Below are 27953 nucleotides of genomic sequence, written 5' to 3' on the forward strand. Positions count from 1 at the left end.
GAGGGGGAGGGCCTTCTCTGTGGGGGCACCCACCCTCTGGAACCAACTTCCCCCAGAGATAAGGAGAATCCAAGACCTCGGTGCCTTCCGCCGTGCCCTTAAAACCTTCTTTTTTCAGCAAGCCGGGGTGGCTTAACTCTTTTAAATGTTTTTAATTGGTTTGTTATTGTTTTTAATTACGGGGCCAAATTTATATATATCTTTTTAATAGTATTTTAATGTTTGTAGTTTATGTTTTTATTTGGCTGTACACCGCCCTGAGTCCTCAGGGAGAAGGGCGGTATATAAATCTGATATAAAATAAATAAATAAATAAATAAAGTTCTAAACCCTTTTAGGAAATTAAGGGTAAAGTGTTTAATTATTTGAAGCCACTTTCCCTCTGAACAATGATTTGACAAGTATGACTTTAGCGCTTCAAAAAACTAGACTAATAACCCCAGTGCAGCAGTTTCATTTGCTTTGTTCTTTGAACCACTGGAACACCAACACCTCAACATCCCTTTCCTGTATCTGACTGTGAAAGCAGAAAAGTTCACATGAAAAAGGGCTGGAGGACATTGCTGCTAACTCTACATTAGTCACAACAGAGCAAAATGCCTACTTGATTGAAGGAACTGAATGAATGGAGTGAAATATGGTTTGTGCTTTAATTTATTTGCTGGATTTTGATTGATGCATAAAATAGCTTGCCTGCTTACTTGGAAGACTAATTCCATAATTACCCACCCAGCAACACATCTCGATATCTATAGTATACCTTATATCAGGTTTCAGTTGAATGCAAAAACTTGGTTTCAAACATATGCTATTAAAAAGAAATAAATTGTCAGATATTTATCATTAAATAAATCACAAAGAAAGAATAGTTATTTATGTATTCTACTTTACCCTGGCTACAAAGATGAGGGGCTCAAACTATTTTCCAAAGCATCAAAAGGTAAGACAAGAAACAATGGATGGAAACAAATCAAGGTGAGAAGCAACTTAGAACTAAGGAGAAAATTCCTGACAGTGAGAGCAGTCAACCAATAGAATAGTTTGCTTTCAGAAGTTGTGGGAACTCCATCACTGGAGGCTTTCAAAAAGAGACTGGATAACTATTTGTTTGAAGTTTCCTTCTTGAGTAGGGAAGCGGTTGAACTAGAAAACCTCCAAGGTCCCTTCCAACTCTATTATTCTATGTTCTAAATGAGGTGAGGTTCATATAAAACTGCAAAGCTATAGAACAGATCTGTACAGCTATTGACATTATAGTAGCTACTTATGGAAATCTGCAGACAATGCAAACCATGAAGAATTAACAATGAAGACTGGTTTTATATCATGGTTCGATCACCCTTTTAATTTATAGTTGGAATGAATGTTACAGGAACTAGATCAACAACAAACAGTATATTTACTTTTTACCCGCTTCATTATTTTCATTGCACAATTTCTAATTTTACAATGTTGTTGCAAAGGAGGCTACCATATCCTGGATTTATTATTTTTTAATTTATGGACCAGGAAAAGAAAATATCTGCAATATTGCAGTTGGGATCAATTTTATTGCAGTCAAATGGAAGTGAGAGGAATATCCTTTCTGTCCAGGTTGAGAAGAAGAAATCAAAAGTTTAAAGGAGATAAAAATGCTCAGAGAAATCCTATTTATGGCTCCTCCCTATGCCTTTTTCTCTCTTTCAGCTGCAGGAAGGAAAGATTTAACCAACAAGTTAATTTACATTTGTTGCTTAAACTAATCCCTTTGACCCCCCCCCCAACTGCTGATACGGTTAGGTATATCCAAAACAACACCCCCTCCCTCTCCAATAACCCAGTTAAGCCTGCCCTGCTAGTATATTCTCACATGTATTTTCTTCATAAGCAGGTCTCCCTGAGTTGGAACATCTTCACAGATAACTGTGTTTAGAATTGCAGGTCTCCATCAATGACATAGTAAAAATTGATTGAAAAAAATTACCCAGAAGCAAAGATGTTGCTAAGATAAAATCCTCACTCTCATAAATTATCTTTCTACTTGTTGCTCTAAGGAAGGCCTGCCATCTAGTGGAACTAATACATAGATACATGTTATTGAACAAAATTCTTTTATTGTTGAACTAACCCTAGTCTATCTCCTGAATTATTATAATCTTTTGTATTAGTATTCAAGTGTTAAAAAGTAACTGATGTAATGCGATTACATAGTTCATCTAAAGAAAAATAGGCAAACAAGTGCCTATTGAATGAGAGTTTGACATATGCATTTTAGCTAGCATTATAAGAAAACTCTGAAGAAATAAATACTATTCATTTTAGAGAAGATAGCAGAAAATTATATAAACATTTGAAATACTAAAATATGATTGCACCCAGTAATAAAAATGTGTGTTTTTGGAGTGTTGTATCATTGGATATTTTCAATAATACTATATATGAATAAAACGTGTTTGATAAATTGTATTTATCTGAAGGAATTGATCCAGATCCATTTGGGTTTACTGATTGTAGGCAATTTATGTAAACACATGTATTGAAAGACAAGTGCTTTTGCTATACAATGCAGGAAAGTTTTGGTCTGAAGATGGGTTCAAAGGATATATTTAATTGTGCAATTATAACTATTAGCAGAATACATTAGAAGAAGATAACAAAAAATTCTTTAATGCTCTGTAAAATAATATTCTGTAAAGATTATTTTAATCCCAAAACTCCCCCCCCCAAATAACTGCATTATTTATTTAGCTTTATAAAAGCTATTATTTACAGATACTTGTGTATATTTGACAAATAAAAGTTAAGATAAAGTTGGTTTTGAAATAAAAAACATCTTATGGCAATTATTTCAATATGAATAATTGATTTGACAATTAGTCAAACAATATGATTTGACATATTGATCTAGAAGAAAATGTAGAACTATATAAAGTGTTTGCATGGTTTTTTTTCATGATTTCTGCTTTAGTTCAAATTTGAATCTTGCATATTATAGTTCATATTGACCAGTTTTCTTCTTCCATATTTGTTATTGTTGTCATTTTGTCAATAAATGTAGCATTATATATTCCTGCAATGTGTGCTCCTCCACATAGCCGGCCATGACCTTTAACAGGGTGTGGTATTCCCCCATTGCCAATTCCAGTTTGTTGGAATGATTAAGTGGCAAGGAATTCTCACTGGATTTCAGTTGTGAGTACAATTGATTTTTACATAGGCAGAACACCCTTCACCCAAAACCTCTACAGAGAGTTCTATGGAATTCCCACCTATTTTCTTTAACCTCTTAATTTCAAGGCCAGATTCTGATGTACAGCTCACAATCACAACCCAAACCATGAGATTTATGTCCCTTCACTTGATACTGGGACACAATTACAAAGAGCTGGGGCTTGCAATGTGATACCGCAATACAGTACATGTTTCATCATTTTTTGCTGATGCCAATGTCAATCACTTTTAGTTGAGGGTCACAGAGTATTCTAAGCCACTATTTAACTATAATTTATTGAAAGGACCACACATATTTTTCACAACATACCAAACCATGAATTATGGTTCATAAATCAGTGTCTGGGTTTACACAAGCTAAACCAAATCAGATGATTAAGGGAATGGAGGCTAAAACATATGAAGAATGGTTGCAGGAACTGGGTATGTCTAGTTTAATGAAAAGAAGGACTAGGGGAGACATGATAGCAGTGTTTCAATATCTCAGGGGCTTCCACAAAGAAGAGGGAGTCAAGCTATTCTCCAAAGCACCTGAGGGTAGGACAAAAAAGCAATGGGTGGAAACTAATCAAGGAGAGAAGCAACTTAGAACTAAAGAGAAATTTCCTGACCGTTAGAACAATTAATCAGTGGAACAACTTGCCTCCAGAAGTTGTGAATGCTCCAACACTGGAATTTTTTTAAGAAGATATTGGATAACCATTTGTCTGAAGTGGTGTAGGGTTTCCTGCCTAAGCAGGGGATTGGACTAGAACACTTCCAAGGTCCCTTCCAACTCTGTTATTCTATTTTATTCTATTATAAACCATTTTATGATTTAGCTATAGAAAAAAACAGTTTATAGTTATGACTGCATAGTACATGAGGTCACAATCAAGGGTTAATCAGTGTTCACTGTTAGTTTAGTTCCAGCCCAATTGTGTGAATGGTTTAATAATTAAGGCTGGAAGCTTATTTGTGAGGTGGACAAACTTGGAGCATTTGTTGAAAAATTAGAAATCAAGGCTTAGTATAATGGGCATATGCATTAGAAATTAAGTAACAGTTTTCTATTCCATTTTTCATTATCAGCTTCTCCCTTTACACAGGGAGGCTAACCATTGAAAGAGACAACCCAGGCACACTGAGATAGAAGGCAGATGCAATTCATGCACTGTGTATGATTTATGATTTATTTAGTTTTGGCTTGGCATGTGATAAGGATTCACTCAATCTTCCTTTTTTTCCTATGCAGTTGACAGTGTTGTATCAGTTATCAAATTCAAAGGGAAAATGGTTCAGTGATGAAAGATTCACTTTTTAATTCACGTTCATAATAACTATAGGTAGTGAGATTACATTTAGTACTAGACTGATCTGAATGCCTTGGAGTGATACACACAGTTGATCTGGAGGGACCCAAAAATTGTTTTCCTATGGAGCTGTTCCTAGACAGAAGAACATAAAATTGTTCAAAAAAGAAGATTGCATTCCTCGGACAATCTTCCTCAAATGAAACCTCTCAAATTCCATGGGTATATTTCTTTGTAGCACCAAAAGCTCTGAAGGACAGAGAATTGTTATGTGTCAGGATTTTGCTATTGAAGTTTTGAGCTGAGAGAGGCCTGCATTAAATCAAAGCTGCCAAGGCATTTTCCACCAACAAGGAATGTCTTCTTCAAAAGATAGGAGATACAGAGTAATCTATGGAAAGGGAAGCATGTTTCCTTATATTCCTGATTTCCTTGGTGGAAACTAATCAAGGAGAAAAGCAACCAAGAACTAAGGAGAAATGTTCTAACCCTTGGGTGCTGCCCTTGGGGTGCACCCGGAGGCTCCAACTGGTCCAGAATGCGGCCGCGCGAGTAGCTATGGGTGCATCCCGCTACTCCCATATAACACCACTATTGCGTGAGCTGCACTGGTTGCCGGTGGTCCTCCAGATCCGCTTCAAGGTGCTGGTACTCACCTATAAAGCCCTTCATGGCATGGGCCCGGGGTATTTGCAGGATCACCTCCTACTGGCCTCCCACCGCCCAGTGCGTTCACATAGGGCTGCTCTCCTCCGGGTCCCCTCGGCCAGACAGTGTCGGCTGGCGGTCCCCAGGATGAGGACGTTATCTGTGGTTGCACCGACCCTCTGGAATAGGTTGCCCACCAGGCTCCGGACAGCCCCCAACCTCCGCACCTTCTGCGCCGACCTAAAGATATGGCTCTTTCAGGAACTTCCCTGATCTGCTGTGGATTTTAACTTGGGGATTTGGGGATTTTAAATTGGTTTTTAATATTATTTAATTTTTATCTATTGTCGGGTTGTTTTATTGTTGTGAGAAGGGAGGCATATAAATCTGACGAATAAATAAATAAATAAATAAATAAATAAATAAATAAATAAATAAATAACAGTGAGGACAGTTAACCAGTGGAACAGCTTGCCTTCAGAAATGGTGGTTGCTTCATCACTGGAAGCTTTTAAGAAGACACTGGACAGCCACTTGTCTGCAACGGCATGGGTCTCCTGTTTGCACAGGGAGTTGGACTAGAAGACCTCCAAGGTCCCTTCCAACTCTGTTATTCTGCATGTTTATATGTGCATGAATACTAGCGTAATAAAATCTGTTTCCGTTTAAACTGTATGGGCGCACCATGCATAAGATTAACCTTTGCCACATTTAAGCGTATAGGACATTTCAAAGAAACCCGTCCAACTAGAAAAACATCAGTAGCAGGCAGTGGCCGCAAACTCAGTGGAGAGGCAACCCATCCCAAATCCTGATCTTTATTCCCAGTACGAGATAGGACTGGGGAATAAGGACTAGGGAAACCAGCGTCTCCTCCGCCTTACCGCGGCAAACAACGCCCCAAAACACACCTGCCCAAGACAACCGGCCAGTTCAGAGAAGGACACCTTCCCGCCGCACGAGCCCTCTCAGCCGGATTCCCGGTTTCGCCACGTGTGAATCTGCAGGTGTGAAGAGCGCAACGGTATCGACAGCGGATTAGGTGGAACAAGCCTCGAAGCCGCCGCCTTCTCGTCCTCCCTCTGCGGCTGACGGGATCCGAGCGCGACGGGGAGGAGCCACGGGCTGCTTCTCCTCTGACAAGGCAGCCAGCGAGGGAAGGGAAAAAAGGTCGGAAGGAGCGCACGGAGAATCGTTTTGCATGGGCGCGAAGGATGGCGGGACGGTGCCGGGGAAAATGGGCTCCCAGGACGCGCTCAGGGATACCGCCAAACTGGCTTCCTCCAACGCCCTCTTGCAGGTACCCGCCTCAGAAGATGGGAAGGCGGGGATGGAGATCAGAGGGCGCGCAAAGCTGCAGCCTTTCGCTCTCTTTCCGCCTCTTCTCCCGACTGCCGGCTTCTCCTTTCTCGAACTGGCTCTTTCCAGGAGAGGTGGTGAATCTCAAGCTCCCGTTTAAGTGGACAGAAGCCGAACGTGTCCCAGACACGTCAACAAGCTGCTGGAGAAGCCGGGAGGCAAAGTGACTTCCAATAGGCAGAAATCAGTGGAGTTTCAAAAATTAATTGATCACAGCATATATGACCGGAGTCTTTCCCGTTGGTGAATCGTAACAATCCAAATGTTGGAAATGATTTTTTTTTCTATTGCAACCTGTTCTCCACTGCAGGAATCCATTGCTCCAGCATCCCAGATAGATGGCTGTCCAGCCTCTGTTTAAACACTGCCAGGGAAGGAGAGTCCACCACCTCACAGGGCAGCCTGTTCCATTGTTGAATAGCTCTTTAAGAGATTTTCTTGATGGTCAGCTGAAACTTACTTTGTAATCTAAACCTACTGCCCTATCTTCTATGGGACAGCCCTTGAGAGACTTGAAAATAGGTATTATGCCTTCCCAGAATCTTCTTTTCTCCAGGATAAACATATTCAGCACTCCCCCACTGTTCCAGGATATGATGCCCTTCACATAGATGCCCTTCACATCACAGACATGATTCTCAATCATTCAGGCCAAGGTTGTCTCAGAAGTGCTTTTTCCAAAAGGCAACTGAACTCTTGGTGGGGAAATATTTGTTTATTTATGAAAATTGTTTGCCGTCCATCTCCTATCCATTGGCTCTGGGTATCTTACAACAGTCATTCACCAACAGTCAGTCAGAACTGAAGAGGCTTCTTGGATGAAAAGCAAAACATTGGCAAAGAAACTCCCGCCAAGAAAGTCCAGTTGCCTTTTGAAAAAAGTGCCTTTGGGTCTCCTCTGGATACATTCTAGTTTTCAGTGTCATGACACTAAGTCCTTTTTGTCTATACTGCTGGCCTATATAGTCTCTCCTGCATACACTATATTTGTGGCTTTAAGGTTTTTTTCCCCTTCCTGTTCAGCTGTTCTGCATTGTTTTTCTATTGAATTTCATTTTGCAGGTTTCTGCTTGTTATTCAGTTTGTCATCATTCTCCTGAATCTTGATACTGTCCTCTAAGATGCTTTGTTTTCCCTTATCACTTCGTCATTTGCATATTTGACATTTCCCAGAAATCACTTGCATTTAATCTGAGAAAGTACTTCATAAGAACTATTTGTTGAAATAACTGTATAGTTATTTGTATACCATAAAAACATTTATGGCAAATGGCAGAATATGTAAGGTCTAAGCCTAACAAAGAATGTATTCCTAAGAGAAATTTGCTTATCAGCATCACATTCTTTTAATAGATAACTTACTATTGATACTATTGGATTTACAGCTATTCCTGTCATATTATATTTCTTCTTATGTTCTTGTTTTCTTTATTTCTCACATTGAATAAGTAATTTATTTAATCTTCAATTCAATGCAAAGCGTCAGATGGTTCTCATTTCAGAGAATTGAATAAAATTCTTTTAGTCTCATGTTACCACTTTATTCACAATTGACAATGAGATAGGTACCATAAGTGGATTTAGTGATACATGCATTCCAGAGGTGAGTTTCAGCAGGTTATAACCAGTTCTGGAGAATCGGTAGTGGAAATTTTGAGTAGTTCGGAGAATTTTGACTGGCCCCGCCCCCACCTATTCTCTGCCTCCCGAGTCTCAGCTGATCGGGAGGAAATGGGGATTTTGCAGTAACCTTCCCCTGGAGTGGGGTGAGAATGGAGATTTTACAGTATCCTTCCCCTGCCACGCCCACCAAGCCACGTTCACCAATCAGTGCCATGCCCACCAAGCCACACAGAACAGAACCACAGAACTGGTAGTAAAATTTTTTGAAACCCACCACTGATGTATTCAAAAGCTAAACATTTTCCTTGATATTTTTCCTAGTGATTCATATAATGTCAAGAAATATAGAGTATATGAATATAGGTGTGTAAAAGAAGACACAGACATCGCGATCTCCGGAACTTTAAAACTTTAAAATATGCAATGCTGCATAAATATATATATCTTCAATTAAATATATCTTCAATTGTAGTTTTTACACTCTGACGATATTAGCAGAAGCTAACAAAAGCTAAGTGGATAATCTGTTTTAAAGTTCCGGATATTGCGATGTCTGTTTCTTCTTTTATAGCTACACCTGGAACTCGTATTTTTAGGATAGTTCGCAATATAGGTGTGTGTAGATATATGTATGTAGGTATGTATGTGTAGGTATATATCATATTTTTCGGAGTATAAGACACTTCCCCCTCCCAAAAGTGGGTGAAAATTTGGGTGTGTATTATACACCGAATGTAGCCCCGCCCACCAGCTGGCCCCCACCCTTTGGCCTCTGCCTCCCAGCAATTTGCATGCTTGCAGCAAACAGCAAACAGCCCGTTTCAGCTTCAGCACAGCCTGATTGTCCGTTGGATCGGCTTCCCGAACCTTAGCTGTTTCAGGCTGCAGGAATTGCCATTGCCTATTGCCACGCGGGCCTCTGCTGTTTGCTGCAAGCATGCAAATTGCTGGGAGGCAGATTTTTTTTCTTGTGCTAATCAGGCTGGGCTGAAAATGAAACTAAAGCAGGCTGTTTGCTGCAAGGAGGCAAATTGCTGGGAGGCAGAGACAGGCAGATTTTTTTTTCTTGTGCTAATCAGGCTGTGCTGAAAATGAAACTAAAGCAGGCTGTTTGCTGTTTGCTGTAAGGAGGCAAATTGCTGAGAGGCAGAGGCAGATTTTTTTTCTTTTTCCTTCCCCCAAAAGATAGGTGCGTCTTATAGTCTGGAGCGTCTTATGCCCCCCAAAAATATGGTGTGTGTGTGTGTGTAGGTATATGTGTCAGTGCATGCATGTGTGTGTATATAGTGTATGGATGGATATGTGCATACACACACATATACATAAAGGGTTTCCAGTCACTGATAAATGTAATTATTAATTTTAGTTTAATTAAGCAAGTTGTTTTGTCATCTCTGCAAGTTTATTCTCTTCATCAGGCATTCCTCCATTGAGGTTATTTCAGAGGCTTTTCACTTTTGTGCATTTTGTGCATGACTCGCAGCTGTAATAGTCCTACAACTACATTGTTGAGCTTCCATGTCTGGAATAATTAAATTGAGCAAAGGCATTTGCATTTGCCTAAAACAGCTGTTGCCTGTAATCTATAGGGCTAACCCAGGAAAAAAGGAATCTTATTATGTATAAGAATTCTTTGATATAAGTAATAGAGACAGACTCAGCTTTAAACAACCGATGGAGGATCATTCTGAAAAGGTTACAAGCATTGCCCTACAGATTAGGTTTTAGGCTCTAATCTAAACAAACAGCAGTTCAGTAGCTGTATGGTAGTAAATTAAGAATCATTACAGCCAAGCTGTAATTACAATATTGTGTGTAATTATTTTCTATTGCCATATATAGATAGAACCTTATATAAAAGCTAACAATAATGCTGATACTTTTTTGGAAAAGCTTTGCATTATGCTCAGATTTTACCATTCTGTTCTACATCCTACAATACAGCAGGTTTGCTCTTTTCCATGCTGTAAGATTTATTTGGTAATGCAAGTTAATGATTTTATTTTGTGATGAATGTTAGTAATATTACAAATTAATACGTATTCCAAGAGTTTCATATGCTATGAGTGTGATTGTAGCTAAAGGTGAGAATGTTAATTTAGACTTAATTCCTTATAAGGGCTTGATGCTCTTACATGTATAATCAATAAATTATGTATCTGTAGAGTTATTACTGAGTTTGTAGTAAAAGTTTATAGGCAGCATTTTTGGAGTATTCAACTTCCACTATTAGAACAAGGAAATAATCCTACATGTCTGTTGAGTGATGACAAATTGAATTGTAGGGTTTACTGTTATTTAGTGGAAATAAGATCATAGTGTTAAGATGAAATTCTGAACAAAAGAAATCTAACAAACAAACAAATGTTGAAGTCTTATAGTTTGAAAGTTAATGTTTGATTAATTTTACGTTTCTTTTTGCAGGTGCTATTCCGGCTAATTACGTTTGGCTTAAATGCTTTTACTTTACGTTATGTATCAAAAGAAATAATTGGTCTTGTGAATGTAAGGTAATAAATCATAATCATTTTATAAAAACATGAAATATTAATGGTTACAAGTTATACTAGCTTTGTCTCTAATTTCTTTCTGGAATAAATTTGGATAAATTACTTAACTTTCTGCTGCTTGGCATGATTCTGCAGGGAGATATTTTGAATTGTATGGATGAATCAATGTCTTCACTGATGTATAAATGCAAATTTGAGTTTGTGATTTAGTTTTTTGAATAAATGCCTTTTCCTCTAAATTATGTAAATATCTAGTGGTTTTGAAAATGCTATGTTTTCAAAGTCATTCCTGTTTTTAATAGGTATTCAGTAGTTCTGAGTGATTCTTGAAGTGAAATAAAGAAGTTTTGCTGCTTCTTTATTATTTCAAAATGTGAAATATACTGGGTTTAATTGCATACCAAGTATTGTCAAATGTACTACCGTTTTTCCCTGAAAATAAGACAGGGTCTTATTTTCTTTTGAATCCCGAAATAAGGGCTTGGCCCTATTATCGGGGGTCTTATTATTTTGGGGATGCTCATGGTTGCTGCTGTGTTGCGCTGCTGCAGCAGCGCAACACAGCCATTTATCAGCTGTTTGCCCGAGGCCGTGTTTGCGTCGTCACGTCTCTGTGCCCGGCTCTTTGGGAACCTGTTTGCAAGAGAGCAGCCGCCCAGCACCTCTTGCCACTTGGTGCCCACTCAGCAGACATCCCCCCCTCCAACCAGGCAGAGCGCGACTCACCGACCGAGCGGTATCCCAGGATCACGATGTGGGCGAAATTGGTGAGCACCAGGTCCTTGAGGAGTCTGTGCCACCGCCATCCCAGCACTGAGGCTGGCTTCCTCTGCGGCTTCCAAACCCCGTCTAGAAGCCACTGGAAGCGGAGAAGAGGCCGGTCGGACCAGCTGCCTGCTGCCAAGTCTTTGGGAGCCGGGGAAGAGTCTTTTGGCAGCTGGGGCAGAGAGGCGGCGAAGGGTGATGGGAGCCACAGCCCCGCATGGGGACTCTGTGCTGTCGCCATTCCAGCACTGAGGATGGCTTCCTCTGCGGCTTCCAAACCCCGGCTGGAAGCGAAGAAGAGGCCGGTCGGGCCAGCTGCCTACTGCCAAGTCTTCTGGGAGCTGGAGCAGCTGCATGGACCTGAAACCATAGAGCGGGACTTCGGCAGCAGGCGGCTGGCCCAACCGGCCTCTTCTCGGCTTCCAGCAGCTTCCAGACAGGGTTGGAAGCCGCAGAGGAAGTCAACCTCAGTGCTGGGATGGCAGCGGCACAGACTCTTCAAGGATCTGGTGCTCACCGGCTTCGCCCACATCATGATTGTGGGATACCGCTCGGTCGGTGAGTGGTGCTCTGCCTTGCTGGAGGGGGTAGTGCCGCTGGGTGGCAAGGTGGCTGCTCTCTTGCGAGTGGGGTGGGAGTTTTCAGGTGAGGGGAATGGATGGATGGGAGGCGGGCGAGCACCAAGAACACTGGGGCAGCTCCTGATCAGCTCAGCTGATCTGCGGGTTGCCATTAAGGAGCCCAGCTGCCATTAGCTGACCGGGGAAGGGAAGGGGTGCCTTCTGTGCTGCCCACGCCCAACCCTTCACTAGGGCTCCACTAGGGGAGGCCGTATATTTTGCCCACCCCAAAAATCAGGATTAGCCTTATTTTCAGGACATGTCATATTTTTGGGGAAACACGGTAGTTTTGCTATGTTCCCTTGATTCACAAAAACCTTGCCTGAAAAATAACAGTCACATGTCCAAAATACATTTCTACCTTTAAAAGAGAGCTGTTGCAGTGTAACCTGATGCAGACTTAGTGATACTTTAATGTAATATTCTTTACCTATGGTTATTTTAGAGCAAAATTACTGCTGAAAGAATATGACATTTAAAATTGTAACCTAATACACCCAAAGCAATAGAACTCTAGAATAGACCTAAGAAAATGTTGAGTAATATTTTCCATGTGCTCTTGTTTTATGATTTTCATTTTGTATATTTTCTGATTTTAATTTTTATTATGAAACACTCGAGAAATTTGTCTTCAGACAGGTACAAAATAAACAATGGGACTACACAGATAAATATGTGGTATAAATTAATAAAAATAATTTCTACTTTTTCTTGATATTATGTAATATACTCAGTGAGTTACAGTTGCATACAAAATGGTAAAATATTGTAAGATTATATTTTTCTGTAATTAATAGTGTTATTAAGAAACTTAGTATAACATTTAAATATAACTTAGATAGGATCTAGAGAAAAGAAATATCTGGGGATTATTACCAAGCACGAATATAGATTGTAACTGTTATATTCTGCAGAAATGAGATCTCCAATTCCCAAAATATATGTAAGCAAAGTAAAATAGAAAAAAAAAACACTGAAATTTTAATATGACCTCAGATTTTTAACAAGTACTGTAAATTTAAGAACTCTTTAAAAGCTATGTATTTATAAAAGGTTAATTAAAAGGTTAATTAAAAAAAGACTAAAACTTAAGTATTTTGAAACTTAAGTAATTTGAAAATACATATTGGGCAGTTCATATTTCCTCTATTAAAAAAAGGAAGCAGGTGGTAAATGACTTATGAGCTTATTAAAATTTCAAAGGCCTAGTTTGTGTCTGGCACAACTTCTATAAAATTTTATCACTCTTCCCAAGTTGCATGTGGACCTGGGTGAGTGCAATGCACAATTGATAACCCCTAAGGTAATCAAATCTCCTTTGATACATATTATTGATAATTATAATAGTTATATAGTTAATATAACTATATTAACAGCAATATAATAAAATTATCGATCGTTGAAATTCCCTTTTTAAAATGAAATTCCCTTTTCTTTCTTTTTTCTTTCCTTTTCCTCCCAAAATACTAGACTGACGCTGCTTTATTCAACAATAGTTTTCTTAGCCAGAGAAGCATTTCGTAAAGCTTGTTTGAGTGGGAACTCAAGGAGAAACTGGACACAAACATTTAATCTATTATGGCTAACGTAAGTTTAAATCACTCATTTGAACATTTTAGTTTCTTTCTTCTGCAGTTCTTCTGCAATGCTGCTTGCACTTTTGAAAAGGCATAGGAGCTTGTTTTTGAAGTCATGATTGCATTGAGAAACAGGCAGTTGAGTTCCTCAAGATAGGCTATGAAATTGTTAATACTTACCTAAATTACATCTTAGTTTATCTGTAATAGTTTCATCCTAATTGCATATATTAATTACCTAATATTTAATTAGGTAATTTCATTTACCTAATTCTAATTTAATTCTAATTGCATATATTAATTACCACATCTCCATAAACCACATTTGAGAAATTGAGAAAAGCTGCTATTCAGCTCTTGCATGAGAATGATTTTCTTTGGAATAATTCTTGCCTTACTGCCTGAAAAAAGAAAGCAATCTCCAATTTTCAATGCTAATGTTCCAAAGTTAAATAAACTTTGGAAAGTCAATGCTGGTGGGAGAGACTGGGTCTTTTATATAATACTCAAAGAAATATAAGTGCCTTGGCTTTTTTAGTGAGTGAAGGAGCAAATAAAAGCACGCTCTCTCTCTGTGTTTGTTTGTGTGTATCCACATTCGTGCATATTTGCATATGACACCTGCAAAATTTGCTGTTTGTGCTGTTTCTTTTTTGCTTTTTGTATTGGGTTATTAGTTTCCAAAGAGCATTCCTACCCTGAAGCACTGGATGAAAAATATAGATTTCTCAAATAAATATTTATGCAAAAACCTTATAAGTTGTAATGCATTCCAAGAAATATTGTAATTAAACTGCAGAAATAATTTATTTCTGCAGATGCAGGAAAAAAATAGTTGCCTGTACTTTTAAAGTTTATTGTACTGACTCTTGGTTTTCTAAAACTGGATGCAGATTTTTTTCTAAGAATTCACACTGAAGATAGGAGAGAAACGAGCAAATTATTAATTTTGGCTTAATGGTTTATCTTAACTTTTGTAGAGTTCCTTTGGGTGTATGTTGGTGTGTGTTCCTGGGCTGGATCTGGCTAGATGTACTTGAAGTTCCTAATGAAAATGTAGTTCCTTACTATAATTTTGGAGTACTTGCTTTTTGTCTTTCTGCTGTGATTGAACTCCTGGGTGAACCTTTTTGGGTTTTAGCTCAAATACATTTACTTGTACGACTAAAGGTTAGTGAAACTATATTAAATTGTATTTTTTGCTTCTTTTAAAATTACAGTAATGAACAGATGTCTGAAGTTAAAAATCTTTATTCTGACATATATTCTGACCTTTTCTTATAGGTAAAGTATTGATTTACTGATTAACCTAAATACATTAACTTAAATGCATTAGTCTTATTGATGAAATAATTAATAACCACAACAACAATAAATCTGAATACCTGGCTGACTGTGAATGAACCATACATAAGACAAAGATACAAAATAATCACAAAATATCAAGATCAGAAAATTGAAGTTGAAAGATTATAGCATAAACTGGCAATGATGGTCCCAATGGTTATTGCACATTGGGTACCATGCCCAAAAGCCTTGGACAATACTTAGAAAATCTGCCTATTGATAAAATCTCCAAATGTGAGATACAAAAAAAATCACACTGTTTGGATTTGCAATTCTGCATATATAAATTAGGACAGCCTAGGTTTTTGGAAAGAATTTGATGCGAATGAAGGCCAACATCAGTTAAAGAACTGGCAGCTGTGATTTCACATTGTTGTGTATATGATAATAATACCACCTTTTATTTTTGTACAATTCAAAGCAGTGTACATAATTCTTCTATTTCTTATTTTCCTCACAACAATAACACCGTGAAATGTGTTGGGCTGAGAAAGTCACACTTCTGGTCTCATACTAGAATTCATAGTCTCTTGGTTTCTAGTCAGCATCTTAACCACTACACTAGACTGGCTAAGCAGAAGTGGTGGAAGTGCTGCTTCACTGGCAAAATGAGGTTTACATAGAGGTAGTCTTGCAGAAGCCGCACCTGCATAACCATGAAGTACATGAAGATTCTTCCTTTTCATCTCTGGCAATTGTTTTTATTATTTTTCTTTCCATTTCAAAGCTGATGATGGCGTTGTTTACAATAGAGAGCCATCATTGCAGACCTGGAAATATTTGGGACTACAGGATTTCTTCCATAGTCTTGCTTTACTTGTTCATCATTGAGTGATAAACTCAACTCAACTACATTGAGTTCACTGAAATCAATAGGATTTTTAATCCTGATAACTGCCTGATTTTCCTGAAACAAAGCAAGAATAATTTAACTGAGGTTCAGTTCATTGTTTTTGGCACAGAGGATATGAATGCCCAAACAACTGAAAATGTCATCCTAAAGAAAAATTGTACTTTGAGAAGTTTGTGGTCTTATAGAAAGTATTCATGGTTTTTCAGAAGTGCATATTTGTAGAAAAGTTTCAATATAAGAATTCTGGATTCCATGCTTTTTGAATCTGACAGATAAGTATTAGGAAGTTGTTTTTTTTAAAGGTTTTTTATTTATAAATACAAACCAAACAAAACAGTAAAACATACAAAACATATAAACATATAAACAAAAATTTACATACATGTCCATTTTATCGCAACGGTATTGTATAATTTCATTTACCGTTTGACTCCACCTTGTTTGGTTTATCTTTTCTGTCTATCTTTATAGTTCTTGATTGACCTATATATGTGGTTTACATTCCTCTTTCTATGTTTGGTCATTTCCTTTATTTCCTAATCTTTTGTCCCTTTCTTATTTTCCAACCAGACATACCACTTTTCCCATACTAGATAATAATCATGTTCCTCTCTGTTTTGTAGTTCCTTTGTGAGTCTATCTAGTTCTGTACTAGGAAGTATTAGTAAGTTGTGTTTCTGATAAGATCTTTGTATGTTCTTTATAGGTGATTGCTGAGAGTTTGTCAATCCTTTGCAAATGCTTTTTGACAGTTCTTCTAGTAGTTTTGTATCCACACTGGGGACTCTATATCTTTTCTTTGGCTCAGGTACAATTTTTTCCCTGTTTTATTACCATTTATTGGATCTATCATAAGAATTGGTTATAGAAACTGGCATGTTTTCCTTAAGTTACATCACATTGTTAATATTTCACAAGCAAATATATTTATATCACTGTGCATGCTAGACACATATAACATTTAATTTAGCATGATGGATAACTGGTATGGATGGAAAGCTAGTATATGCTTGTGTCTTATGCAGAAGTGTCAGTGTTACTCTGCCAAGGAGGTGAGATGAACATAAGGGATGGGTTAGTCTTGAAAATAATTCAGCATTAAATTTCCTACTTATAGCATTCCCTTCATCATCTTAAATTTCTTGGGCCAAGTTAAGGTGAATGCTCACAAATACACCTGAGGTTGAACTGAAAACTGAAGTTGATAGGTTCCCCCTAGAGAAAAGTCATACTGCTTGTATCCTGTGGCCCTTGGCATCTGTCTTACCATGTTGATCCTTAAGAGGATTGGAGTGGACGTAATTGCATGACTTTTGAATGTTGCCGACATTCTCTTTTGTTGCTGTTCAAATAAGAATGTTGTTGCATTGCTATGTTGACAATAAAATCAATATGAATTATTTTTCTGTTGCAGCTTTTATACACTACCATTCTAGTATTGTGCTATATAATATATTTCATGAAATTTTTGGGTTCTCCTGAAGCAACCAAAAAATCATTTCCTGTTACCAGAATGGTATCTTTTTTGCCTGCTTTGGGACAAAATGAGGTAAGTCCAACAACTTAAAAAAATTAGATAACTTCTTGGCACAAGATATTTGTTGTTGTTCATGAGTAGCCAAATTGTCCTAATAAATTCTTAGATTAAGTATCATATGTTTACCAGTTAGCTGTTAATCAGTTTTAGTTTCAGAGTCATTTTTCAGGTTTCAGTTGGTTACATTTTTAATAAAGGTAAAAGTTCCCCTCACACATATGTGCTAGTCGTTCCCGACTCTAGGGGGCAGTGCTCATCTCCGTATCTAAATCGAAGAGCCAGTGCTGTCTGATGACAATTCTGTGGTCATGTGGCCGGCATGACTAAATGCCAAAGGCACACAGAACGCTATTACCTTCCCACCAAGGTGGTCCCTATTTTTCTACTTGCATTTTTACATGCTTTCGAACTGCTAGATTGGCAGAAGCTGGGGCAAGTAATGGGAGCTCACTCTGTTATGCGGCGCTAGGGATTCAAACCGCCGAACTGCCGACCTTACTGATCGACAAGGTCAGCGTCTTAGCCACTGAGCCACCGCGTCCCCCTACATTTTTAATATTTACATTTTATTGTTTGAAAAAATAAGCATATAATACTTGAGATCTTGTGTGCACATATTTGTTATAGTAAGATTATTTATGACTTGGATATTCAATATTAGTAAATAAAAAAATCGGTACCTGAAATGGGTTGAGACATTTTTTTCTCTTTCTTTCTCTTTTTGTGAGACCTAACTATGATACATAAAACAAAGGATTTCCAAAATAATAATAGTGCTATAAAAACAATATTTTTTTATCAAGGCAACCTAACAGAATCTTGCAGTCTGATCAGTCTGTATCTCCTCTTCCTTCAGTAATTTAGGGAGGCATTTTCCTGATTCACTTTCAAATGTCATTTGGCTATTCTGGACATAAAAATGTTTTGGCCCATTTGCCTAAGTAACATTTCCTACAAATTCCTGTCAAGGCCATCTTTTTCTTATTCTCTACATCATGTGGCATATTTCTGTGCATTAAAGTTTTTCTATCCCTTAAGAAGTGACCCTAACAAAGTATCCATCTGTCCAGCCTATACTCTCCAGCCTATACCATCTACATATAAGAGGAAATGAGGAAAATATTTTATTAACTCGCATCACTGGTCATTTGTTTATCACCATTGAGTAGTTTTAGTGGTACTGGAGAAGTTATATCATATGTCTCAGCTGTGTTTTTGTAAACTTTATTTTTATAATATAAATAGTCCTTGACTTAGGTCTGATTGTTTAATGACTGCTTGAAGTTACAGTGGCCTTGGAAAGGGTGTTTTATGGCCCATAAAGCTTTTCCAACTATCAGAAAGCATTGCACATAACCCTCTGTAGTTAAGTGATCGTTATCTGAGTGCTTGGCAACCTGTACAACATATGATTGGTTGCCAAATGTTCCGCAGTCTTGTGATACCATTAGCAATCTTCTTTGCTGGCTTCTCCACAAAGTAAGTGGACCCTCCCAGGCCTCCCTTAATACTTAAGACACCCTGCGCTCCTTACCTGGGACTCTGTCTGCTTAGTGACCCAGAATAACTGTTTAATAACTGCAAGATCTAACCCTATAAGCAAAAATCTTTCAATGATTTCTCTGAACTTAGATTTATTTTATAAAATATGTTTCTGGTGGCTTGTTAGTTTAAATCCATCATGTATTCTTAATTATAAAAGAGTGTAACCAATTTGTATACTTAAATTAATATTCTGATTGTAAAACAGTTTTTTTTTTGCATAACCTCACATTATGTTGAAAGTTATACAAATATATACAAGATGGCTTATATGAATTCAAAATGTTGACTTATCTAGTGTATAATGTGCTCAACAAACTGCAGAGTAGATTATTAAATTTAAACAGAATTAAGAAACCTATGATGAAAAGAAATGAAGTCCGTTGTTTTAATATTGGTGTCATTAAAATCATTAGGGTGCAAACTATTCTTTTGATATTAATGAAATTTGACACTGAACTACTAAAATAATTCTGAAATGTTTCAGAGAAGAAAAGATAGGGGTTCCTGTAAATTATTGAGCAAAATGTATTTTTAACCATTTTGATATTAGATTTAAACTTCATTTAGTGGATTTTTATTTATGTAAGCAAATCTTTAGATCCAGAGATGATTGTACCTTTTAGAAATGATAAATATGTTATACAGAAAATGGCTTTTGCTAATAGCTGCACTAGCTCAATGATCTTGTATGCAGATCATTTTTCAGGAAAGTGTTAGAAAACCTTTAGCCTAAAGCCAGTTTATTTTACTATGGAAATATATAGTTAATTCTAATATGAAAACACCTGAGTAAGCTAAAACGACTGCATTTTAATCTTCTGGTGAATAGTTCAGATGTTATAATAGAAGACATTTCTATGAGTTGCATATTAAAATGTAGCTCTAAAAATGAAGAGTCTTCCACATTAACATTTGCAGAAACTTCCTAGTTTCCTCCTAGACCAGGAACAGGTGTGTATGTGTATTTTTATTTAATTAAGACATTATTTTAATTAAATATAGTGTTTTAATTAAATAGGTTTTTTTCAGAGGTTGTGTCATGTAATATTTTCACTGATATATCAGTGATATGATATGTACAGTAAATTGAATCAAGCTTGACCTTCAGTGACTTCCTGGATATGTCCAGGAAGTTCCAAGTTTTCTTGGAAGTGGAATGGAGGTGCGTGCTTGCCGTTACTTTCTTCCAGGATTTCTTTTTAGCCTTCTTAGCCTTGGTGTACCAGAGAGGCCTGTCATCCAAGTATTAACTGGGGCCAACTCTGCTGTTTTTAAACCCAGACAAAATGGGACAGGCTATTTAATTATACCTAATTATTTGTATATATTTCAGGATATTGTTAACTGGAAGGAAGCAAGGTTGACTTGGAGTTTCTTTAAGCAGTCATTCCTAAAACAGGTTTTAACAGAGGGTGAGTACGACACTTTCTTCAACTTACATTTTTTATTCTCAGTCCCCTTTTGCCAACTATATCAATAAGAATGTCATTGATTGACATTTATGCATTTTTAAAATTGTTGGAATGGGTTTAACTTTAGGCTAAAGAGCAACGAGAAAAAACACGCTGATTTCATGAGATTGTTTTAATATAGGTTTTGTCTCTGTTCATTGCAACATGGAAGGTACTGAATTATTTGATAATCTTTTGATAATCTTTGAGAAATACTTGTCTACTATTTCATCTTACAGTCCCATCTTTCTTTCTTTCTTTCTTTCTTTCTTTCTTTCTTTCTTTCTTTCTTTCTTTCTTTCTTCCTTCCTTCCTTCCTTCCTTCCTTCCTTCCTTCCTTCCTTCCTTCCTTCCTTCCTCCCTCCCTCCCTCCCTCCCTCCCTCCGTCCCTCCCTCCAAATGAAAAAAGAAAAATAAGAAAAGTAGTGGAGGTTGAGGACAAACCACAGTTTCAATCGTAAGAAAGACAAACTTAGTGATGGGCACCTCTAACTTACAGACCATCCGAGGAAGCCCATGTAAAGTGTGTTGCAATGGTCTACTCAGGAGATAGTAAGGCGTGAGTGACTATGAGCAGGGCTCCTGATCCAGGAAAATATGCAGTTGGATTAGCTGTTACCTACTCTTTGAATAGGAACTGCAAGTCCAGGAGGACCCCAAATTTGCATACAATTCTGATTAGGCAGTGCTACCCCATCAAAAGAACTAACAATGGAAATCATCAGAGCCAGAGCTCTAAAATCCAAAGCCACTAGGATTGAACTGACCCTGTTCTTCCCTTATTTAATCCCATCACTTGCATATCCTGGGATAGAGATACATAACTGAGAATTATCAACATATTGATGATAACTCTCATTGTAGTGTTTGCAAACTATCTTGCTCAGCTGCTTCATGTAGATGTTCAGTATAAACGGGGAGAGCCCAGAGAGATCCTACAAAGAAGGGAGCTTGGAATAGATCTCTCCCCTCCATCAACACTAACTGCAACTGGTTCTGAAATAAGGAGCAGAACCACTACAATGCTGTGTTCTTCTACTCCAACCCCAGAGTGGTTTCAGTGTCCAAAATATACCATGAATAATGGTATTGCAGGCCACTGAGAGATCAAGAGAGGAAGAGTAGACACATCTGCTCCAACCAGAGGTCTTTCAGAAGGACAATCAGTGTTGTCTTGGGTTCATGCCCTGGTCTGAAACCTGACTTAAAAGGGTCCAGATAATCTGTTTCCTCCTGGGCTCTCCCAACGACCTTTCCTAAAAGGGTGAAGTAGGAAACACGATGAAAATTGTCAAGTTAAAATAAGATAGGGTAGAATAGGGTAAGGTAAGGTAAGATAAGGTAAAGTAACCTTTATTGCCACTTCTTTTTCTGTGAATATACTGTGTGTTTGGATTCAAAGAAGGTTTCTTAAGCAGAGTAGGCCACTGGCTTCTTAAGCCTGAGCAGGATCACCCTTTAAGAAAGAAATACTAATTTGAAATATTAATTCTATAGGTGAAAGATATGTGATGACTTTCCTGAATGTTTTAAATTTTGGAGACCAAGGTAGGAAAGACTTTAACAAAATTTACCTGCATGGCAGAAATATATGTGAATATCTAAAAATAATCTAAAAACATTTTTATGTGATTCTGACTTTCGATGATAAATATAATAAAGATTTGAGGTATTTCGTTATTGTGTTATGTAATATCAGCTAATCTGATTATGAGGCTAAGATTACTAAATGTCACAATGATCAGAGGTGTGCAGTACTTCAATTTTAAAATCAAATGTTTCGGACTGTCCAGACGCAAATGGAGCACCTCTGTGCAACTCTTCAAAGTAACTGTATCTTCTCTCCATAATGATATTCTGATATCAAAATGTGGAATTGTATTATTTATTTATAAAATTATTTGCGGTCCATATCGTATCCAATGACTCTGGGTGGCTTACAACACGAAAAACATTAATTATAATTAAACATCAATTATAAAACAACAGATAAAGCATTATTGTCCAAGCAAAACAAATCTCAATACAAAATGACTTATTGATTAACATAGGTACCTAAAATTTATAGTATCATTTTTAACTTTTTGGACCTTGGAACTGAGTTCCCCATTAGAATCCCTCTGGCAGAGGCATTTAGAAATTCCACACTCATTTGGACAGTCAAAAACCTCACATTGTTATAATGCTTTAGACCACGGGTGTCAAAGTCGCCATGTCACGTTACCATCATGTGACTTTTCATGATTTTCCCATTTGTGGAGCTGGGGTGGGCGTGGCCTGTGCGTGACTCATCCAGCCTGAGGGCTACCAGTTTGACACCCCTGCTTTAGACTATCAGACCTGGGAATAAAAAGGTCTCTCTTTTTTTTTTTGGAAGGGGGGGAACCATTTAAAATGAACTAACAGGGAAGCGTCAAACCCCAATGCATGCATTGTTTAAGTTGCCTGCATCTAGTACTGGACTATCTGGGTATAAATATAGCAAATTAATCATATAGTTTTCAAGAAGATGCATTAATGTCATATGTTTATAAAACCGAGGTATCTGTTCTTAATCATAATAGTACAAGGCTTAAATTGAAGGAAAAAGGCTAGAGCCATGCTAGGATATGGCTTTAATATAACCACAGGGATATCAAATTTAGTGGGAGCAATTATTGTATTCTCAGTTTCATGAGGGGTTCGTATTGTTTATACCGGGTGAGACTCTAAGGGCAGAGTGGGCATATCCAGGTATAAATAGATCATGCATAACTCAGGTTTCTTGGAAAAAGAAAATACGAAAAACAGTAATGTAATTCCAGAGGGTTCCTCATTTACCATCTAGCTATGTTCCAGGAGAGGATGGAGATTAAATTATAATCATGGCATATCAGTATTAGGGATCTCAACTGATGACCTGAGCAAACCATCTGGGGGAGATAGTGGGATGCAAACATTATCCCTGACTATTGATTTGTTTTCCTGTGGAATCTTCTGTGAATGTAGGTGAATATGAGGAAAGAGTTTGTTTTCAAAAAGAAAGAAAGAGAGAGAGAGAGAAAGAGAAAGGGTGGAGGGGAACCTAGGCATAGGCCCAACTAGGAGTCAGTATAAATGACTGCAGAGCTTGAAAATCCCTGGGGAATGGCTGTCTGTAAAAGAGCTATTGGTACTTCTGTGGAGAAATCAGAATTGTGAGGAAGCGAGGAGTCATATTCAGTATGAATTTATGAATAGATTGTGGCAGTTTTTAATTGTCTCCTAGTGATGCCATATGTAAACTTCAGTCATGCAGTGAACTGATTCTAAGTGTATACTTTCTCTTAATGATAATGACATATCTGATTCCGTGTTAATGAAAGAATGAAATAATACCGTATATGCTGCATTGGATAAGTTGAGACAGCTGACTTTCTAACATGGCAATATGCTGATCTTTATTTGTCAATGAGTTCCCAGAGCATTGAATTATAAGGATTTAAGTTTAACAAACCTGGAAAATATCAGATTGAAGATTTCTATGATAGTTCAATGAATGTGAAACAAATGCAATATCTTAGTGTTTTTAAAATTCTGCACTTTGAAAAAGGATAGTTTATTTTTCTTGGAACTGAAAATGATTTTCCATTTCTATGAAATAAGTTTGCCACAGAAATAATTGTTTGTTCATTAGTGTGAATAGAGTAGATTTCTCTATTAGGTTGATTGTTGTTATAAAAATAAATTATTATATTATTTTTAAATTGTTAAATTGGCTCTCTGGGTTGCAAGTGTTATTCAGATAATTTATCTGGAACCTTGTAGAATGTTATTTATAATACTTATAATATTTTTAATCTTAATATAATACTTATAATATTTTTAATCTTAATAGAAACATGTTTTTAGATAGAGACTAATTTATATTGTGAGTAGACATTAAGTTTATAATAAACATATTAACTTTATTTTTCTCCTCCTTTCCAAAGGTGTATATGATATTATAAACAACCTTGGTTCTTTGACAGCTAGATTTATATTTTTACCAATAGAAGAGAGTTTTTATGTATACTTTGCTAAAGTTCTAGAACGTGGGAAAGATACTAAGTTGCAAAAACAGGTAAGTTTAGTCTTAACATTTGTTAATTTAACATGCTATAGAAGTAAAAAGGATGAAAGTATTGATCAATGTTTTCTAAAGCATTAATACACATTTTCACTAGAAAGAGAGAGGAAAACTGATAGATGTACAATTAAGCATAGAATGGAGAATGTACTGTATGTAGAGTTTTTTCCTCTCATGATACAGAACCTCTGTATTATGACAGAAAGCTGTTTGGTGAAATTGAATGGTGAGAAAATGAGGACGGGTAAAAGGAAAGGAATATATTTGTCGCATTTTACAAATTGCTCTCTGAAGTTAATGGAAGGTCTAAAAGGCTGAGGGATAAGTGTATGGATAATATGGCCTCAGAGTTAGCTTCCTCCACCATTAGTCCTGGGAACAGCAACTGGAAGATAATGAACTCTTCTCAGAAAAAATTGTTTGGCTGATTTCAGAACACAGTGTTGGTCTTCTTGGAAGAAGCCTTCCAAGAGGCCTCTTTGTATGTTAATTAGTTCTAAAGTACTTTACAGAACTAAGTAAGAAAAATCTTGATGTATCATGGTTTTCAAAAAATGTTAAAGGAAACACATTGTCCTATAAGCAATGTGTGTGCAAATAAAGGTTTATGTACAGTGTTTGTGTGTGTGTGTGTGTGTGTATACATACACATACTGAAATTATACTAGAATTTGTGATTTAAAAGCAGGGTGTTATTTTCAATTAATTTCAGTGTAGTAAATTATTTTTGGTGAAAGTACTCAGGATTAGATTGCTAGCTCTTGAATAAGTATGAATATACATTTCATATTAGAGTTTATGAGTAAAATGCAAAATATAGAAGTAATATTACATAATTTACCTACTACACAGACCTCTTACTGTGGGGAAAAAAATTGAAGGTGAGTGCTACACGTGCTGTTTTGAATCCTGGAGAAAAGATCTACAGTAAACCTAAAACAAACACAGTGCAAGATAATTAAGGCTTGGAAATCTAGGCCGCAGAAATCTGGAAGATCATTAAATGGCAACAAAGAGAATTTTCACTTGCAGTCCTCTGGATTTTTGCAGCCTAGATAGATTAAGCCTAAGTATCATGTTTATTTTAAGATCAGATTGATTTGCTGTAAAAGTAAAAAATAAAGTCTGACATAGTTTACTAGGAGTGTTGAGTGTTTTTGCTTTCCCTATATTGCATTTGAAGGTAGCTGTCAAATAGATTTATTTTCCCATTGCAGATTTCCCAGTGAAATTAAGATACTTTTAATGAAGCAATTTGTACAGATCAATTTAAGTCTGTAAGTTTCAGCATATCACGTACCTTTAAATTAAGGTGACCAGACGTCCCGCTTTTGGCGGGACAGTCCCGCTTTTGAGCAATTTGTCCCGCGTCCCGCGGCGTTTCAAAAAAGTCCCGATTTTTCTTGAGCCCCAGCTGATGGCTAGAAGAAAAAAAAACTGTTTAAACTCTTGCCCGGGGCTTCAAAGGGCCGCCCTACAGGCAATCAGTGTAAAGCAGTTTTTTTTCCCCCTAGCTAAGCTTCAGAAACGAAACCGAAACCAGGGTCTTTGGTGCAGCGTGACAAAATGAGGCAGACAGAGATTTATTTCTATTTTTATTTTTCCTCCCCAAAAAAGGTAGGTGAAAAACTGCAAACAATGGGAAATTTAGGAGGAGAGTTCAAGATTTTAAAACACAAAGGAAAAAAAGCTGTATTTAACTAGGGAATTGTAATAATTGAGATACTATTAATTGTATATTGTGTTGAAAGCAGAAATGGTTAAGTTGTGGTTCGGAGGAATATATGGGAGAAATTATTTGGTTTATTATTATTGGTAAATATAATTAATTGATTTGTAAGAAATTGGATTGCATGGAAATAATTGGAATATTCATGTTCATATTGATTAATATACAAAAAAGATAGTTTTATAACTAATTGATTTATATTAAAATGTTGAATTTGTATTAAACAACTGTATTACATAATTACATAATTAAACAATGTGAGGATGGATATAAAAATAGATGACAATGGGAAGGGGTATAATATAGAATAGAAGGGAAAAATTGAATTTGATTAAGATTAGAGATGAGGATGAAGGGTAATATTGGTTTTTTAAAAAAATAGATGAGGAATAAATATGGCAAAAAGGAAATATAGAAATTGTAAATTTAATTGAAATGACTAAACGCTGTTTAAATTTGTGAACCAGCCAAATATTCTGTTCAAAGAAAATACATTGTATGTTTGTATGTGTGTTTCTAATTATTGCTATTTATTCATATTTGTTCTCTTTTATTCTTTAAAGTTTAACAATTCATTCTTTATCTTAATATCTTTATATTTGCTTGGGGTTGGCTTTCTTCCCTTTCATCTTTTTTATTGTACAGCAATCTTTCTCCTCAAACCTACCACCTCTCTCTTTTCTTTCCTTCTTACTTTCTCTTTCCCCCACCCTCTTTTTCTCCTCCCTACTTCCTCTTTCTTTCTCCTTCTCCTCCTCTCTTCCTCCCTCTCTTACCCTCACTCCTACTCTAATTTCCATTCCTTCATCCCTCTCTATTGCTGTAATCCTTTAATGCATATGGACTACTCAGAGGGCTGAAAAAGTTGTTTTTGACTGGTCCTCACACTTTTGACCAGTCCTCGAACTTACGACTGTCCTCACATTTTACATTTTTGCCCTATCTTGTCACCTTGTTGAAGAGAAGCAGTTGTGAAATGAGTGACATGGTTGTTAAGAATGCTGCACGGGCATAAATGTGAGGATGGTCATAAGTGTGAGGACCAGTCAAAAGTGTGAGGACCTGTCAGAAATGACTTTTTTCAGCCCTCTGGTTAGTCCTTTTGTGCATATGGACTACTCAGAGGGCTGAAAAAGTTATTTTTGACTGGTCCTCACACTTTTGACCAGTCCTCAAACTTACGACTGTCCTCACATTTTACATTTTTGCCCTATCTTGTCACCTTGTTGAAGAGAAGCAGTTGTGAAATGAGTGACATGGTTGTTAAGAATGCTGCACGGGCATAAATGTGAGGATGGTCATAAGTGTGAGGACCAGTCAAAAGTGTGAGGACCTGTCAGAAATGACTTTTCAGCCCTCTGAGTAGTCCCTATACACATAGCCATGGCCACCCGGTCACATGACCAGGTAGCCACGCCCACCCAGTCACATGGCCTCCAAGCCACGCCCACACAATAAGCCATGCCCACAATGGTGTCCTTCTTACCAATGTTAAAATCTGTTCACCTTACCCTATAGACATAGCCATGGCCACCCGGTCACATGACCAGCTAGCCACGCCCACCCAGTCACATGACCAGCTAGCCACGCCCACAAAATAAGCCACGCCCACAATGTCCCTCTTTACCAATGTTAAAATCTGGTCACCTTACTTTAAATGTGTATACTGTCAAACATATTCTATAAAAAATGGCCTTTGCTTATTTGTAATAATTTCACTGTGACTAAAAAACTAAACATAGCACATTATAAAGGTGGCAAGAGTTCCCAATTGCCCTATAAATTTAATACAAATCAATA

General features: G+C 37.1%; 1 protein-coding gene across 1 annotated transcript in view; it reads left to right on the top strand.

Moving 5' to 3' along the window:
- The first annotated feature begins 6307 nt into the window (after positions 1-6307).
- Positions 6308-27953, top strand: part of RFT1 (RFT1 glycolipid translocator homolog) — a 30299-nt gene continuing 8653 nt past the window's right edge. The window contains exons 1-9 of the mRNA XM_070933692.1: positions 6308-6450; positions 10557-10642; positions 13498-13614; positions 14585-14774; positions 16511-16612; positions 17219-17353; positions 20220-20298; positions 21835-21885; positions 24288-24418. Of these exons, the coding sequence (XP_070789793.1) occupies positions 6352-6450; positions 10557-10642; positions 13498-13614; positions 14585-14774; positions 16511-16612; positions 17219-17353; positions 20220-20298; positions 21835-21885; positions 24288-24418 (990 nt within the window). The 5' untranslated portion in view covers positions 6308-6351. The remainder of the gene's footprint in view (positions 6451-10556; positions 10643-13497; positions 13615-14584; positions 14775-16510; positions 16613-17218; positions 17354-20219; positions 20299-21834; positions 21886-24287; positions 24419-27953) is intronic.

Source organism: Pituophis catenifer, unplaced genomic scaffold, assembly GCF_029215685.1.
Source record: "Pituophis catenifer annectens isolate HBS135680 unplaced genomic scaffold, rPitCat1.0.hap2 SCAF_2, whole genome shotgun sequence".
In the NCBI taxonomy this organism is placed as follows: Eukaryota; Metazoa; Chordata; class Lepidosauria; order Squamata; family Colubridae; genus Pituophis; species Pituophis catenifer.